This window comes from Schistocerca piceifrons, chromosome X (genome assembly GCF_021461385.2).
Source record: "Schistocerca piceifrons isolate TAMUIC-IGC-003096 chromosome X, iqSchPice1.1, whole genome shotgun sequence".
Taxonomy (NCBI): domain Eukaryota; kingdom Metazoa; phylum Arthropoda; class Insecta; order Orthoptera; family Acrididae; genus Schistocerca; species Schistocerca piceifrons.
In genome coordinates, this window is record NC_060149.1 from 725081122 (window position 1) to 725095334 (window position 14213).

At 42.9% G+C, this 14213-nt stretch overlaps 1 protein-coding gene across 2 annotated transcripts in view; it reads right to left on the reverse strand.

Annotated features, from left to right (window-relative positions):
* Positions 1 to 1848, reverse strand: part of LOC124721895 (organic cation transporter protein) — a 675456-nt gene extending 673608 nt beyond the window's left edge. For both annotated transcript variants that reach the window (XM_047247048.1, XM_047247047.1), the window contains exon 1: positions 1734 to 1848. In XM_047247048.1, the coding sequence (XP_047103004.1) occupies positions 1734 to 1776 (43 nt within the window). In that variant the 5' untranslated portion in view covers positions 1777 to 1848. The remainder of the gene's footprint in view (positions 1 to 1733) is intronic.
* Between the last annotated feature and the right edge of the window lie 12365 nt (positions 1849 to 14213).

Sequence of the window (14213 nt, forward strand, 5' to 3'; positions counted from 1 at the left end):
TTTATTCAGCACTATTAGTTTCGGGCACAACCCATTTTAAAAAAATGGTTCAAATGGCTCTGAGCACTATGGGACTGAACATCTGAGGTCATCAGTCCCCTAGAACGTAGAACTACTTAAACCTAACTAACCTAAGGACATCATACACATCCATGTCCGAGGCAGGATTCGAACCTGCGACCGTAGCGTCGCGCGGTTCCAGACTGAAGCGCCTAGAACCGCTCGGCCACAACGGCCGGCCAACTCATCTTAAAGTGCATCTAAAAACAGAACAACACATCATAATGGAAAGAAAGTTACAACTTTACCGGAAACTGGCGCTTTCAACTGATTATGAATCAAAATACACTACAGGAATTTCTCCGGCACTAATTTCACATAACTTTCCCGTTTATTTATTTATTCTTTTAAATTCATTCATCATATGTATAATTATTGGAGGAATAAGGTCAATGCAATTCATTATACACTGGGAAACATTCGTGCAGGAATCTTTTATGGGCATCGGTACATAAATGAAAAAAACGGTTGTTTTAGTTTTTAGGAACGTAGTAGTCATACCTATAACAGATGAGGACACATCTTCTTCATACCTGTATATTCACATCTGTTACAGGTAATTACTTTGTGAAAACACTTCATCCACTGTAGTTGTATGGCTTTTATCTTCTAACTTTCGTTTCATTATTGTGTTTTGTTATGTTTTTAAATGCACTTGAAACTAGAAGCACCGAAAAAAGTACAATTTGAAAACAGAGCTCGGTGGAATGGTATCTTTCTTCAGAATAACAGCAGTAGCACGAAACGGCGTGTGCTGCCTAACACTGGGACGCAGGTTCAATTTTCGTTGCAGCTAGACGCGTTCGCTTGCGCCTAGGCGGAGGCTGTACAGCGTGACACAGGCTCGGCGACGCCGCCCGCTTCTGCCAGCGCGTGTTATTAGTCTGTCTAGCATTTCTTCGCTCTCGTTTCATACCGCACTCGCTCTTTCACCGGACGCAGTTTTATATAACGCTCCTCCTATACTGAACTATCCGAATTAAAAATAAATCTCAGAGGAAATTTTACTCGATTAACCGCAAAATAATACTGGGTTCAACATATAGGTACTTTCAAACACTATTATTTGGCGAAAAAAACAACAGCAAAATAAATGCGTGTAGTACACTGTGGGTGGATGTTCGTCACTGATTACCACGGGCGAAGCAACTAATGATAACTCTTGAGCGAAAACTAAGAACTTCCATTTTTTCCTGCAGGCACTGACTGTCAACAATGTATTTACTCGTACTTGTGACGCTTTTGGGAATAGATCACGGTGAGATTGAATGATACGCAGACAGACGAGCCACTGTTCATCGAAGTGGTGTTTCATTACAGATGCACTCGTAGGGAATAGTGTAGGTGCTCGTCACGTGCCATTAAAAAGCAGTACCAAAGGAACGCATTCCTCTCGCTGCTCGATTTCCTACATAAAGAAAATCAATAATGAAGTGGCCTCGTTCCGCGGGACAATCCGTGGAGCGTTGCATGACTAAGGCAATTGTTTCATGCAAGGCATCACAGACCTAAGAAACTGTCTAAAACGTGGCCAATTTCTTTTTGGTGATTTACGAAAAAAAATTATATCTGAGGAAGCGAGTGCTGAGGACTGGTGTGTGAGCTGCGACAGCCTAGGTGAGAGTAGGAGTGAGGGAGGGTTGTGGTGGCCCGAGCAACAAGTGGCGACTCACCCAGGTGCGCCATGAGCTGCTCCAGGTCATTGTCGACGTCCATGTCTAGGCTCTGCGCCGCGAGCTGCTGGCGAACTGACGGCCGACGGCGCGGAGCAGCCAGCCACGACCAGCCGCCGACTCCGCACTGCGCACGCGCGCCGCCGCCCCCTCCACGCGGCGGCGTCTTTGCCACTACTCTGCCGTCAGTAACCGCCGCTCTTTGCTACCGACGGTACACACCCGGCGTTGTCTTTATTACTCACTCTGCATGCACAGTACACCATCTCGCACCCTGCGTACGGAGGCTGGACGAAGTAGTGTTAAGAGACACGTACTAGTGCGTAGGGCGATACTGACATCTGAAGGTGCGGCGTTAATGGCAGCACGAGCCTAGCGGTGGTATCCATCTGCCTGTTCAATGGCACTCCTTTACGTAACTGAATGCAACCCTTTCCAGCGTCTTTAGTCGCGCAACGGCGAAGACACAAAAGCGCTGCGCGACATGACTAAAGAGGAGCACACAGCGACTGCCATAACCCGATCTACCGGACACTTCGCCCAGTAGAAGAGGGGTCAAAATAACGCCACACGTGTTTCGGATTAACCGTACATACTCCACTCTTTCTGAGAACACGACAGTCAAAGTTTTCGTGGTACTTTAGTGCCTTTCAGCGAACAAATTGTTGAACTGAAATGGCGTCGCAGCTTCGCACTTGCGTGCTACATGTTCGAACCCCGGTTGTTAGTTTTATTTTTTTCATTAATCTACCGATGCCCATAAAAGATTCCTGCACGAATGTTTCCCAGTGTATATTGAAATAGCGTTGTCCTTATTCCTCTACTGATTGTACCTATGGTGAATGAATTTAAAAGAATAAATAAATAAATGAAAAAGTTATGTGAAATTAGTTCCGGAGAAATTCCTGTAGGGTATCTAGATTCATAATCAGTTGAAAGCGCCAGTTTCCGATAAAGTAATCCTACACTACTGGGCATTAAAATTGCTACACCAAGAAGAAATGCAGATGATAAACGGGTAGTCATTGGGCAAATATATTATACTAGAACTGACATGTGATTACATTTTCACGCAATTTGGGTGCACAGATCCTGAGAAATCGGTACCTAGAACAACCAACTCTGGCCGTAATAACGGCCTTGAGACGCCTGGGCATTGAGTCAAACAGAGCTTGGATGGCGTGTACAGGTACAGCTGCCCATGCAGCTTCGACACGATACCGCAGTTCATCAAGAGTAGTGACTGGCGTATTGTGACGAGCCAGTTGCTCGGCCACCGTTGAGCAGATGTTTTCAATTGGTGAGAAATCTGGAGAATGTGCTGGCCAGGGCAGCAGTCCAACATTTTCTGTATCCAGAAAGACCCGTACAAAACCTGCAACGTGCGGTCGTGCATTATCCTGCTGAAATGTAGGGTTTCGCAGGGATCGAATGAAGGGTAGAGCCACGGGTCGTAACACATGTGAAATGTAACGTCCACTGTTCAAAGTGCCGTCAATCCGAACAAGAGGTGACCGAGACGTGTAGTCAATGGAACCCCATACCATCATGCCGGGTGATACGCCAGTATGGCGATGACGAATACACGCTTCCAATCTGTGTTCACTGCGATGTCGCCAAACACGAATGCAACCATCATGATGCTGTAACCAGAACCTGGATTCATCCGAAAAAATGACGTTTTGCCATTCGTGCACTCAGGTTCGTCGTTGAGTACACCATCGCAGGCCCTCCTATCTGTGATGTAGCGTAAAGAGTATCCGCAGCCATGGTCTCCGAGTTTATAGTCCATGCTGCTGCGAACGTCGTCGAACTGTTCGTGCAGATGATTGTTGTCTGTCGACTCAGGGATCAAGACGTGGCTGCACGATCCGTTACAGCCATGCCGATAAGATGCCTGTCATCTCGACAGCTAATGATACGAGGTCTTTGGGATCCAGCACCCTCCTGAACACACCGATTCCATATTCTGCTAACAGTCATTGGATCTCGACCAACGCGAGCAGCAATGTCGCGATACGATAAACCGCAATCGCGATAGGCTACAATCCGACCTTTATCAAAGTCGAAAACGTGATGGTACGCATTTCTCCTCCATACACGAGGCATCACGACAACATTTCACCAGGCATGCCGGTCAACTGCTGCTTGTGTATGAGAAATTGGTTGGAAACGTTCCTCATGTCAGCACGTTGTAGGTGTCGCCACCGGCGCCAACCTTGTGTGAATGCTCTGAAAATCCAATCATTTGCATATCACAGCATCTTCTTCCTGTCGGTTAAATTTCGCGTCTGTAGTACGTCATCTTCGTGGTGTAGCAATTTTAATGGCCAGTAGTGTATATACGTAGTTTGCGGCACAATTACTGCCAACGCGTGAAATCTTCAGCTATGTTAACGACGTGTCTTCTCGAGTGAGATTCGTACGAAGAAATGTCAGTGTGCCAAACCTGGCTTCGTGCAGTGACCATGGCGTTCGGAATTTCGACGTTTAGTATGTTTATACGATTGGTATCATCCAAGAAATGCACCAAACTTCCGGAAGAACAAACATAAGAAAAAAACTATAACAATTAACAGAATAATTGATAGAATAATGAAATATAAGAATATCAGAATTTAAAAAGACTGTAAAGCTTCCAAATATCATAGACACATATATTATAGAGGCTGGTCCATTGATAGTGACTGGGCCAAATATCTCACGAAATAAGCATCAAACGAAAAAACTACAAAGAACGAAACTCGTCTAGCTTAAAGGGGGAAACCAGATGGCGCTATGGTTGACCCGTAGATGGCGCTGCCATACGTCAAACGGATATCAACTGCGTTTTTTAAAAATAGGAACCCCCACTTTTATTACGTATTCGTGTAGTACGTAAAGAAATATGAGTGTTTTAGTTGGACCACTTTTTTGGCTTTGTGATAGATGGCGCTGTAAAAGTCACAAACGTATAAGTACATGGTATCACGTAACGATCCGCCAGTGCGGACGGCATTTGCTTCGTGATACATTGCCCGTGTTAAAATGGACCGTTTGCCAATTGCGGAAAAGGTCGATATCGTGTTGATGTATGGCTATTGTGATCCAAATGCCCAACGGGCGTGTGCTATGTATGCTGCTCGGTATCCTGGACGACATCTTCCAAGTGTCCGGACCGTTCCCCGGATAGTTACGTTATTTAAGGAAACAGGAAGTGTTCAGCCACATGTGAATCGTCAACCACGACCTGCAACAAATGATGATGCCCAAGTAGTAGTTTTAGCTGCTGTCGCGGCTAATCCACACATCAGTAGTAGACAAATTGCGCGAGAATCGGGAATCTCAAAAACGTCGGTGTTGAGAATGCTACATCAACTTCGATTGCACCCGTACCGTATTTCTATGCACCAGGAATTACATGGCGACGAATTTGAACGTCGTGTACAGTTCTGCCACTGGGCACAAGAGAAATTACAGGACGATGACAGATTTTTTGCACGCGTTCTATTTAGCGACGAAGCGTCATACACTAACAGCGGTAACGTAAACCGGCATAATATGTACTATTGAGCAACGGAAAATCCACGATGGCTGCGACAAGTGGAACACAAGCGACCTTGGCAGATTAATCCATGGTGCGGCATTATGGGAGGAAGGTTAATTGGCCCCACTTTTATCGATGGCAATCTAAATGGTGCAATGTGTGCTGATTTCCTACGTAATGTTCTACCGATGTGACTACAAGATGTTTCACTGCATGACAGAATGGCGATGTACTTCCAACATGATGGATGTCCGGCACATAGCACGCGTGCGGTTGAAGCGGTATTGAATAGCATATTTCATGACAGGCGGATTGGTCGTCGGAGCACCATACCATAGCCGGCACGTTCACCGGATCTGATGTCCCCGGATTTCCTTCTGTGGGGAAAGTTGAAGGATATTTGCTGTCGTGATCCACCGACAACGCCTGACAACATGCGTGAGCGCATTGTCAATGCATGTGCGAACATTACGGAAGGCGAACTACTCGCTGTTGAGAGGAATGTCGTTACACGTATTGCCAAATGCATGTGTTCTCAGAAATGATAAGTTCACAAAGGTACATGTATCACACTGGAACAACCGTAATAAAATGTTCAAACGTACCTACGTTCTGTATTTCAATTTAAAAAACCTACCTGTTACCCACTGTCGTCTAAAATTGTGAGCCATATGTTTGTGACTATTACAGCGCCATCTATCACAAAGCGAAAAAAGTGGTCAAACTAAAACATTCATATTTCTTTACGTACTACACGAATATGTAATAAAAATGGGGCTTCCTATTTTAAAAAATGCAGTTGATATCCGTTTGACCTACGGCAGCGCCATCTAGCGGGTCAACCATAGCGCCATCTAGTTTCCCCCTTCGAGCTAGACGAGTTTCGTTCTTTGTAGTTTTTTAGTTTGTCGCTTATTTCGTGAGATATCTGGCCCGGTCACGACCTTTGGACCACCCTGTATAATAAATGTATGACACATATTGTGAAACCAAGTTGTAATTTTACAATTAAAATAACACCCTTATATCCCCTAACTTGATAAGGAAACGTTTGTGTAGTAACCTTCAACGGACGTTGGCAGACAAATGGAAAGAAATAAGAAATAAAATAATTAAAAAGAATAATCGGGTTTCGAAGACGGGGCTCAAAATTGAGAGCCCGCTACGCTAACGACTGCGCCACTGTTTCGACGGAGAGCAGCACTCGCCAAAAGACCTGTAAATTAAGTAGAAAACTTTGCCCGTCGCTTTCTCAGAAACGCTTGAGTATCTATGGATAATCTGAATCCTCTTCCACTGAGCGAAGTTTCTGGGAAACTGGGCTATGGCACTTGCCGCGTTCGCCGGCCGGAGTGGCCGTGCGGTTCTAGGCGCTACAGTCTGGAACCGAGCGACCGCTACGGTCGCAGGTTCGAATCCTGCCCCGGGCATGGATGTGTGTGATGTCCTTAGGTTAGTTAGGTTTAATTAGTTCTAAGTTCCCGCGCGGTTCTGGCGCTGCTGTCTGGAACCGCGAGACCGCTACGATCGCAGGTTCGAATCCTGCCTCGGGCATGGATGTGTGTGATGTTCTTAGGTTAGTTAGGTTTAACTAGTTCTAAGTTCTAGGGGACTAATGACCTCAGCAGTTGAGTCCCATAGTGCTCAGAGCCATTTGAACCATTTTTGAGTTCTAAGTTCTAGGCTACAGATGACCTCAGAAGTTAAGTCGCATAGTGCTCAGAGCCATTTGCACTTGCCGCGTTCTCCACGTAAGACGCCATTGGAAAGGGTTGAATTCAGTTGTTTCAAAGGCGCATTTACACCTGTGCACCTTTGCATAGTCGCCACGCGCCTGTGTTTCCTTCATACACAACAGAAGGCTGCGTGTCGGTGCATGCCGCTTTTTCGACGTGTGCGCATGCGTGATTTCATTGTGTTGCAGCCATCAAGATGTCCGCTTTGCTAACAGCAGATATCGCTATAGCCGGTCTGTTTTGAGACCAAGACGAAACTGTAAAAAGGAGCCCACGTACAGGGATATTTAACCCTCGCAGTACGAAAAGGGGGGAGGGAGTGGAAAGGTACTTTATGCCCACCTTCTGAAAATATTGTAATCTAGATTATTTCTTTATATTTTAAATACTAAAAGAAAATATTTATTGTTTTTAAAGAATTCTGCAACCAAGTTCCATATATGTTTTAAATTTTCCAGTTAAACATAACCCAAAAATTTAAGTCTCAGTAGTAGATGTCACTTCCCCACTGAAGGTCCTATTCAATATTTCCAGGTTCAGGGCCTTAGCTACACTTCAGTATCTCTTCAGAAAGTATGTTGAGAGAAAAAGCCAACAACAATGAACGAAATTTCCATTTTTTATATTTTTTGTGTTGGTCCCATAGTTGGTACTACACGTTGTTGCTAAGAGTGTGCTAAAAGATATTTTCAGGTTCTGTACCGTGATTACACATCAGTACCTCTTTCAAAAGTATGTTGTTAGTATACTGCAACAACACTAAAGATTTTTTTAAATTTTTTATGGTGAGCACAAATTACCACCCTCCCCTGGCAATGCTCTTTTTGGTAAATTCGTTGGCATTGCCAGGGTTAATACCTTTTCCGTAATCCATGTGTGAGCAAGATGACTCACATAAACTTAGTCCTTCAATTGCTATGTAGCATATTGGGCAACAAGTTTCCAGCGTACTCGATCAGCTACCAGGTTTATAGCTTCCTCTCAGTTTATGTCCATACTTTGAAGATTCTTTGCAAAAGTTTGTTTCCAGGTGTTACGAGGTCTTCCACTACTTCTGTATCCATCTTCCCACAGTAGGCCTGATTTACCGACTCTTCCATCTTTCGTGTGCAAAACATGACCCGCAAGTTTCAGTCTTCTAAATGGTTCAAATGGCTCTGAGCACTGTGGGACTCAACTGCTGTGGTCATTAGTCCCCTATAACTTAGAACTACTTAAACCTAACTAACCTAAGGACATCACACACATCCATGCCCGAGGCAGGATTCGAACCTGCGACCGTAGCAGTCGCACGGTTCCAGACTGCGCGCCTAGAACCGCGAGACCACCGCTGCCGGCTTCAGTCTTCTCTCAGCAACGTTTTCGTGCAGGCTGCGTAGACCAATTCTTCTCAGCACTTGGTAATTTCAAAGGTGGTCGCTATAACTGATCAAAATTCGCTTCGAGCATCGTTTGTGAAAGTAAGATCTGCACAAAAGCTAAATGTTTGACATTTTACGGGTCTCACGTGAGTGTATGGTTATCGGGGCCATGATAGAAGAGTACAGCCGATTTTGACTACATACGTTTTCACTTTTTATGCACATTGTGTTTGGCTTTTAACTATTTATTGTTACGTCTACAGAGCTCACCATCCCATCCACCTTGGTAGTCACCAGTTGTAAACATTCTGGTGTTCCTGCTAGAAGAAAGATACCATCAGCAAAATCCAGATCCGTAAGCCTAGATTGTTGATTCCAACGTACGCCCATGTTGGAGTTGCTCATAGTAAACCTCATTAAGCAATATGTGGTTAATATGAAAAATTATTATATTTAGTGACTGTAGCTGTGATTAAGAAGTAATATTTCATCCTGTTGGGACAGTAATAGTGAATGAAAGTATACAGCGACGCTATACAAGTGGCAAGAAGGTTAGCTCGGACACTTCGAATTCTGGATAAAGGAACAATTACCTTAACTGGAAGTTCCAGTTCAAACTACCTACTTCACCAAAGTGTAACATCATCCCAGAAGTTTTCCTAGCCCTGGCGAAATCTCTCTAAAAGTATATTAAGTTAGATTGACGACCACATAACGGTTCCTTCACTGCAATCGAAACATTCATTTCATGCTTAGCACATACCGTATCTATTCGGAAAGTAAGGAATGATCGGGCGCAAAATGGAAAACACAGTGAAAATCCGATGAAACTTTGCACAGATGTGTTGAACACTGTGTATAGTATGCTCGTAGATAGCGTGACATCGCTCTCTTCAGTTCTGAGTGCACAATGAGGGCGTAAAGATGCCTAGAAGGTAGTTTCTCCCGCCAAGTACGGATGTCTGCCGAGAGATTTCGCCTTATTTCATGCGACCCCACATAACGTAACTGTCATGCATTTTCTTCTTCGTGGCAGTTCTCGGCGGAAAACATTAGGCGCAATGAGAACGCTCCTGCAGCGTTTTCTGTGGAAAGTGTTTGATCACGCTCCGAACAGCCCGGACTTGGCTCCCTCTGATTTTCATCTTATCACAAGTGAACAGCTGGCTATGATGACATTTTGGCAGGGACAGCGAGCTGCAGTAAAGGCTATAAAATAGCCGGAAAGCTCAGGAGGCTGTCTCCTATGACGAAGGTATTGGAAAGTTGGTAAACGCTACGACATATGCCTAATTCGGAGCGGCAACTACGTACAGAAGTAGCTGGAAAGTATAGCTAACTATTGAAATTAAAACACCTTTTATTTTCACTGTGGTTTCCATTTCGCGACCGCTTGTTCCTTACTTTCCGAATGGTTCTCATATGCGTGCGTGCGCGGGTGCTTGTGTGTGTGTGTGTGTGTGTGTGTGTGTGTGTGTGTGTGTTCGGGCAGGCTTTGGAGGGAAAACGCATGATTTTTGCAGTATCCATACTACAGGGGAAGAAGCTATTTGTACTTGGTGTGCAAAGTATAACCGACACGGAAAATATTTCATACATCGTAAGATAGGCAACCCAACTTACATTATCTGCCCTGGTTGCAGATGATGTAAGTTGGGTTGCCTATTTAAGGTGCATGAAATATTTTACAGGCCAGTTGTAGTTTGGCCACGCTATATGCCAAACACGATTTCAATGTTCTTTTATTTTCTCTCGTCGATGCGAACTATTTATAAACCAAAGCAGCTCGTAAAGGAACCAACACGGTTTCGGCACATCAGAGGTTCCAGAATCAGACCTCTCATTCAAAATGTATTCGTCGGAAGTACGAACGAAGGCCTTTTATATTGCTCAGCTTTGCTATTGCCAAATTGTTCTTAGTTGTGAGGAAGTGTAGAAATCATTTCGTTCTACTTTGTCTTCACAGGCTGTATATTAAACCCAACACAAACAAGGAAATGCACACGACAATATTTTTCAAATTCTAAATATTTCTCGCTAGACCACTCAGCCAAAGTGCTAGCGCAAAGGCAAATTTGAATTTGTGAGAAGGAAGTAAAGCTTTGACAGGAAGACGTAGTAAAACAAACCAGTTAGTATTGTGATTAAAATCTTATAAATTAATTTTGCTTGCTTCTTTATTTTATTTTCTAGGAAAATAGCAATTAAACAGATTTATATATTATTAGTAAGCAGGTATAAATTTTCAGGTGAAAAACACTGATATAAGCCTGAAATTTAACAGGTCTCTCTTATAATTTTATCAGTATGTTTCAGATCGGTTGAAAAATTTCGCACACACGAGACTAAAAAGCGGAAAATAACTATATAAATAAAATTAAATTTTAATTACCATGTTTTTAAATCAGTTCTGAAAAGTGCAAAATAATTTCTCCTGGTCCCGTACAGAGTTCTCACCCCATACAAATAGACCTGAAAATTTTGATTGTAAATCACATTCTATATATAATTGATGCATGAATAGTTTACCTTCAAACTATTACAGCACTTACTAATTAATGCATGAATAGTTCACCTGCTCACTGTTATCTGTTGCACGCAACCCAAGTTTTTCGTTTTAAATCTTACAGGTTTCTTTATAGCTATTAAAAATTCACACTTATAAATTTTCAGGTCTGTTTGTATGGTGTCAGGAATCGGGGCTTGGAGAAATTATTTTTTATTTTTAGTCGTATTTAGTGGGGAACTCTATCGAATGCCTTACGGAAGTCAAAGCAAACGGCAGTAACCTTTGTCTACAGCACTCTGAATCTCTTGGACGAATAGAACGAGCTGAGTTTCGCAAGTTTTCTGTTTCTTGAATGCATGTTGACTTTTATAGAGAATAATTTCTTTCAGCAAAAACATCATAAAGCGTGATCGTAAAACATGTTCCGTATTTCTACAACGGACTGACGTTAGCGATATAGGGTCACTAATATGTGTATCTGTTCGACGACTGTTCTTGAGAACGGGACTGACACGTATTTTTTTCCAATCGCTAGGAACTCTTCGCTCCTCCAGAGACTTACGGTGCACTACAGATAGAAGGCGATCGATGTATTTCTAACAATCTCTGCAGAAGCTCACAGGGATCCCGTTGGTTCACAAACGTTAGGGCAACGTGTAAGGTTCTCGGCCTGACAGTAAAAACCATCTTTAAAATATAACATGCATTTTTGGGTCCATGCACTTTGTCTAGTCTGCACCCAGTCAGTGTCCTGATGTACCATGGAGTGCAATTGGAGAAGTTCTGTAACATTTCAGTCTACAGCGTTCATAACTTCTACACTGAATTAAAACCTTTTGCAGCCACTCATTTACTTGAATACAGGAACGGGGAGAATTTATAAGGTGCGAAGTGTGAAGTGCAGGGTGAATGACTCTGCCTCTTGTACTTCAAACCACCAGTTTTCTCATGTCCTGACCACTTTTGTAAGCAATTACACTGACCTGATCAAAGATGATTTATTCTGTCTGAATCGAGATAACTGCTCGCGCATTCTTTCACCCAGTTGGGCCTGAAGACTTCGTTAATTATAATTTCAGCCATAAACTTTCCAGCAGATGAAATCGACTTCGACTTTTCTAGTACAACATCACCGATATCTAACCATTGCTTTGCTATGGTTACCCCATTTGCTTTAGGTCAGAATTCAACAAATTTCGTCACCCGTCTTGAACAAAGTTTTCTCATAGGTAATTTTTTCATGCAAATTGTACCGTCTTCTTTATTGACACAGGTCTATGATGTCAGGTGTCTAATACACCTCTAATTTCCTAGCGTCCAATAGAATATTGTGCAATTTTTCTACATTTTTATGCATGGTTAAAATTTTGGGATGTCATTCATGTGAACCACCTTCAACTGAAATGTATCAACGACTAGATTTAGTTTACTATTTAGTAAGTATAAAAGATGAAAAGCAGGCTCCTTATAGACCTTAGCAAACTTTTGATGGATTTTAATTCACAATCAGCTGTACCAAATAAATATTTTTGTGATATGTATTTCACCCTGCCCATTAGTACGAAACAGTTACAGCTCAACTATTTCAAGAGCCGCATATGAAGTCGATGCCTGACTCACGTTATTATGCAACATCTAGCAACAAAATAAAATAAAAATGTTCTTTAATAATTACGTCATCTCTTTCCCAGTTATGTAGGTATCTCCAGCAGCTAATCATCTTTCGTCTTCTCCATATATTTATACCATTATCGAATATGCTTTCCTTTATTTAAATGTCCCGCAGTAAATGTGGGTAAGAGTAACGATCTGAAAAGATGTACCTGACGTTACGAGGAAAATATATATGTCGATAAGTGACAGACCAACACGAGACAATTAGCTTCTAAAACAGGGGACAGCAAAAGTGAGTGTTGCCAGGTACTCGCTGTCTGACCGCGCGCATGCCGTTTACTAGCTGTCTCCTGTGTTGTGTTTTATGGACACATTCTGGAATTATTGCCCAGTACCCTCCTGGGTGCCGTCCATTCGGTTCTGTTCTGTTGTGGGGTGTTTCAGGTTCAGTAAAGGCTGAGTGTCATGTCCTCATTAAAAGCCAAATGTCACAATTTGTCCTTGACTCTCATCAAGGATCCTGCAAATAAGTTGATTCATTGCTGTGGTTAACGTAAATGTCATCACTTCCAGAGGATAATCGTGATTGCTATTCAGAATACCGAGCACGTTGTATAATTATTCTCATTATATAAGAGCCACCACCACGTAAAGACTCCGCCTCATTCGGTACAGTTAAATAACTCCAAATATTTAGATTTATAATGCTGCATGCAGCCCGCCATTTATCCGATAGTTCCCCCCCGTCCCCATCTGTGCTTTTTTTTAAAATCATCCTTCATTCCCTCTCGTAAACGAGGACCAATGTAGAACTTAGTTCCTCTGAGCTATGCAACTTTAGCTGCAATTAAGGCAGCACGAGCCCAGTGCGGAATAATAACCTGTCTCCCGCCACGTTAGGTTTGAACTTAGTCGCGTCAGTGGTTCAATTTTGCTCTTTTCTACGACAAAAATGTAGCCAAGTATCAAAGCAATTGTGAAATCAATCGATTGTCACGTTACCTATCTAAATTGTGTAAATCATGTCTCCATAAAAATGCGTTATTGCGTTTGTATTTATTAAATAAAATGAATCTTTGTGAAACAAGTGATATACAGCGCGATTCAGCTGCTCCTACTGATGTCGTTCTATTCCACCCACAATGGTATATATGGCCTTCGTGAGTTTCATATTCTCTCGCTCGCTGCGCACAAACTAATAGCCTTACAGAAAAAATGAACAGGACCTTTTGAAGGAAATTTAATGTAGTTAAATTTTGCACTGGGATACGTTTTCGCTGGACGCCACGGTTTTCGAGTTATTCAAGAAAAATGTACAAAATTGACCTTCAAACGCACCTCCACACTGCATCTAAATCTACATAGAGACTCCGCAAGCCAGCGTACGGTACGTGGCGGAGAGTACCCTGTACTGCTACTTGTCATTTCCTTTCCTGTTCTAGAGCTTGGGAAAAATGACTATCTATATGCCTCCGTATGAGCCCTTATCTTCGTGATCCTTACTCGAAATGTATGTTGGCGGCAGTAGAATCGTTCGGTAGTCAACTTCAAACACCGGTTTCCAAAATTTTCTCAGTAGTGTTCCTCGAAAAGAACGTCGCCTTTGATCCAGAGATTCACATTTGAGTTCCCGAGGCATCTCCGTAACACTTACGTGTTATTCGAACCTACCGGTAAGAAATCTAGTAACACGCCTCTGACCTGCTTCGACGTCTTCCTTCAATCCGACCTGGT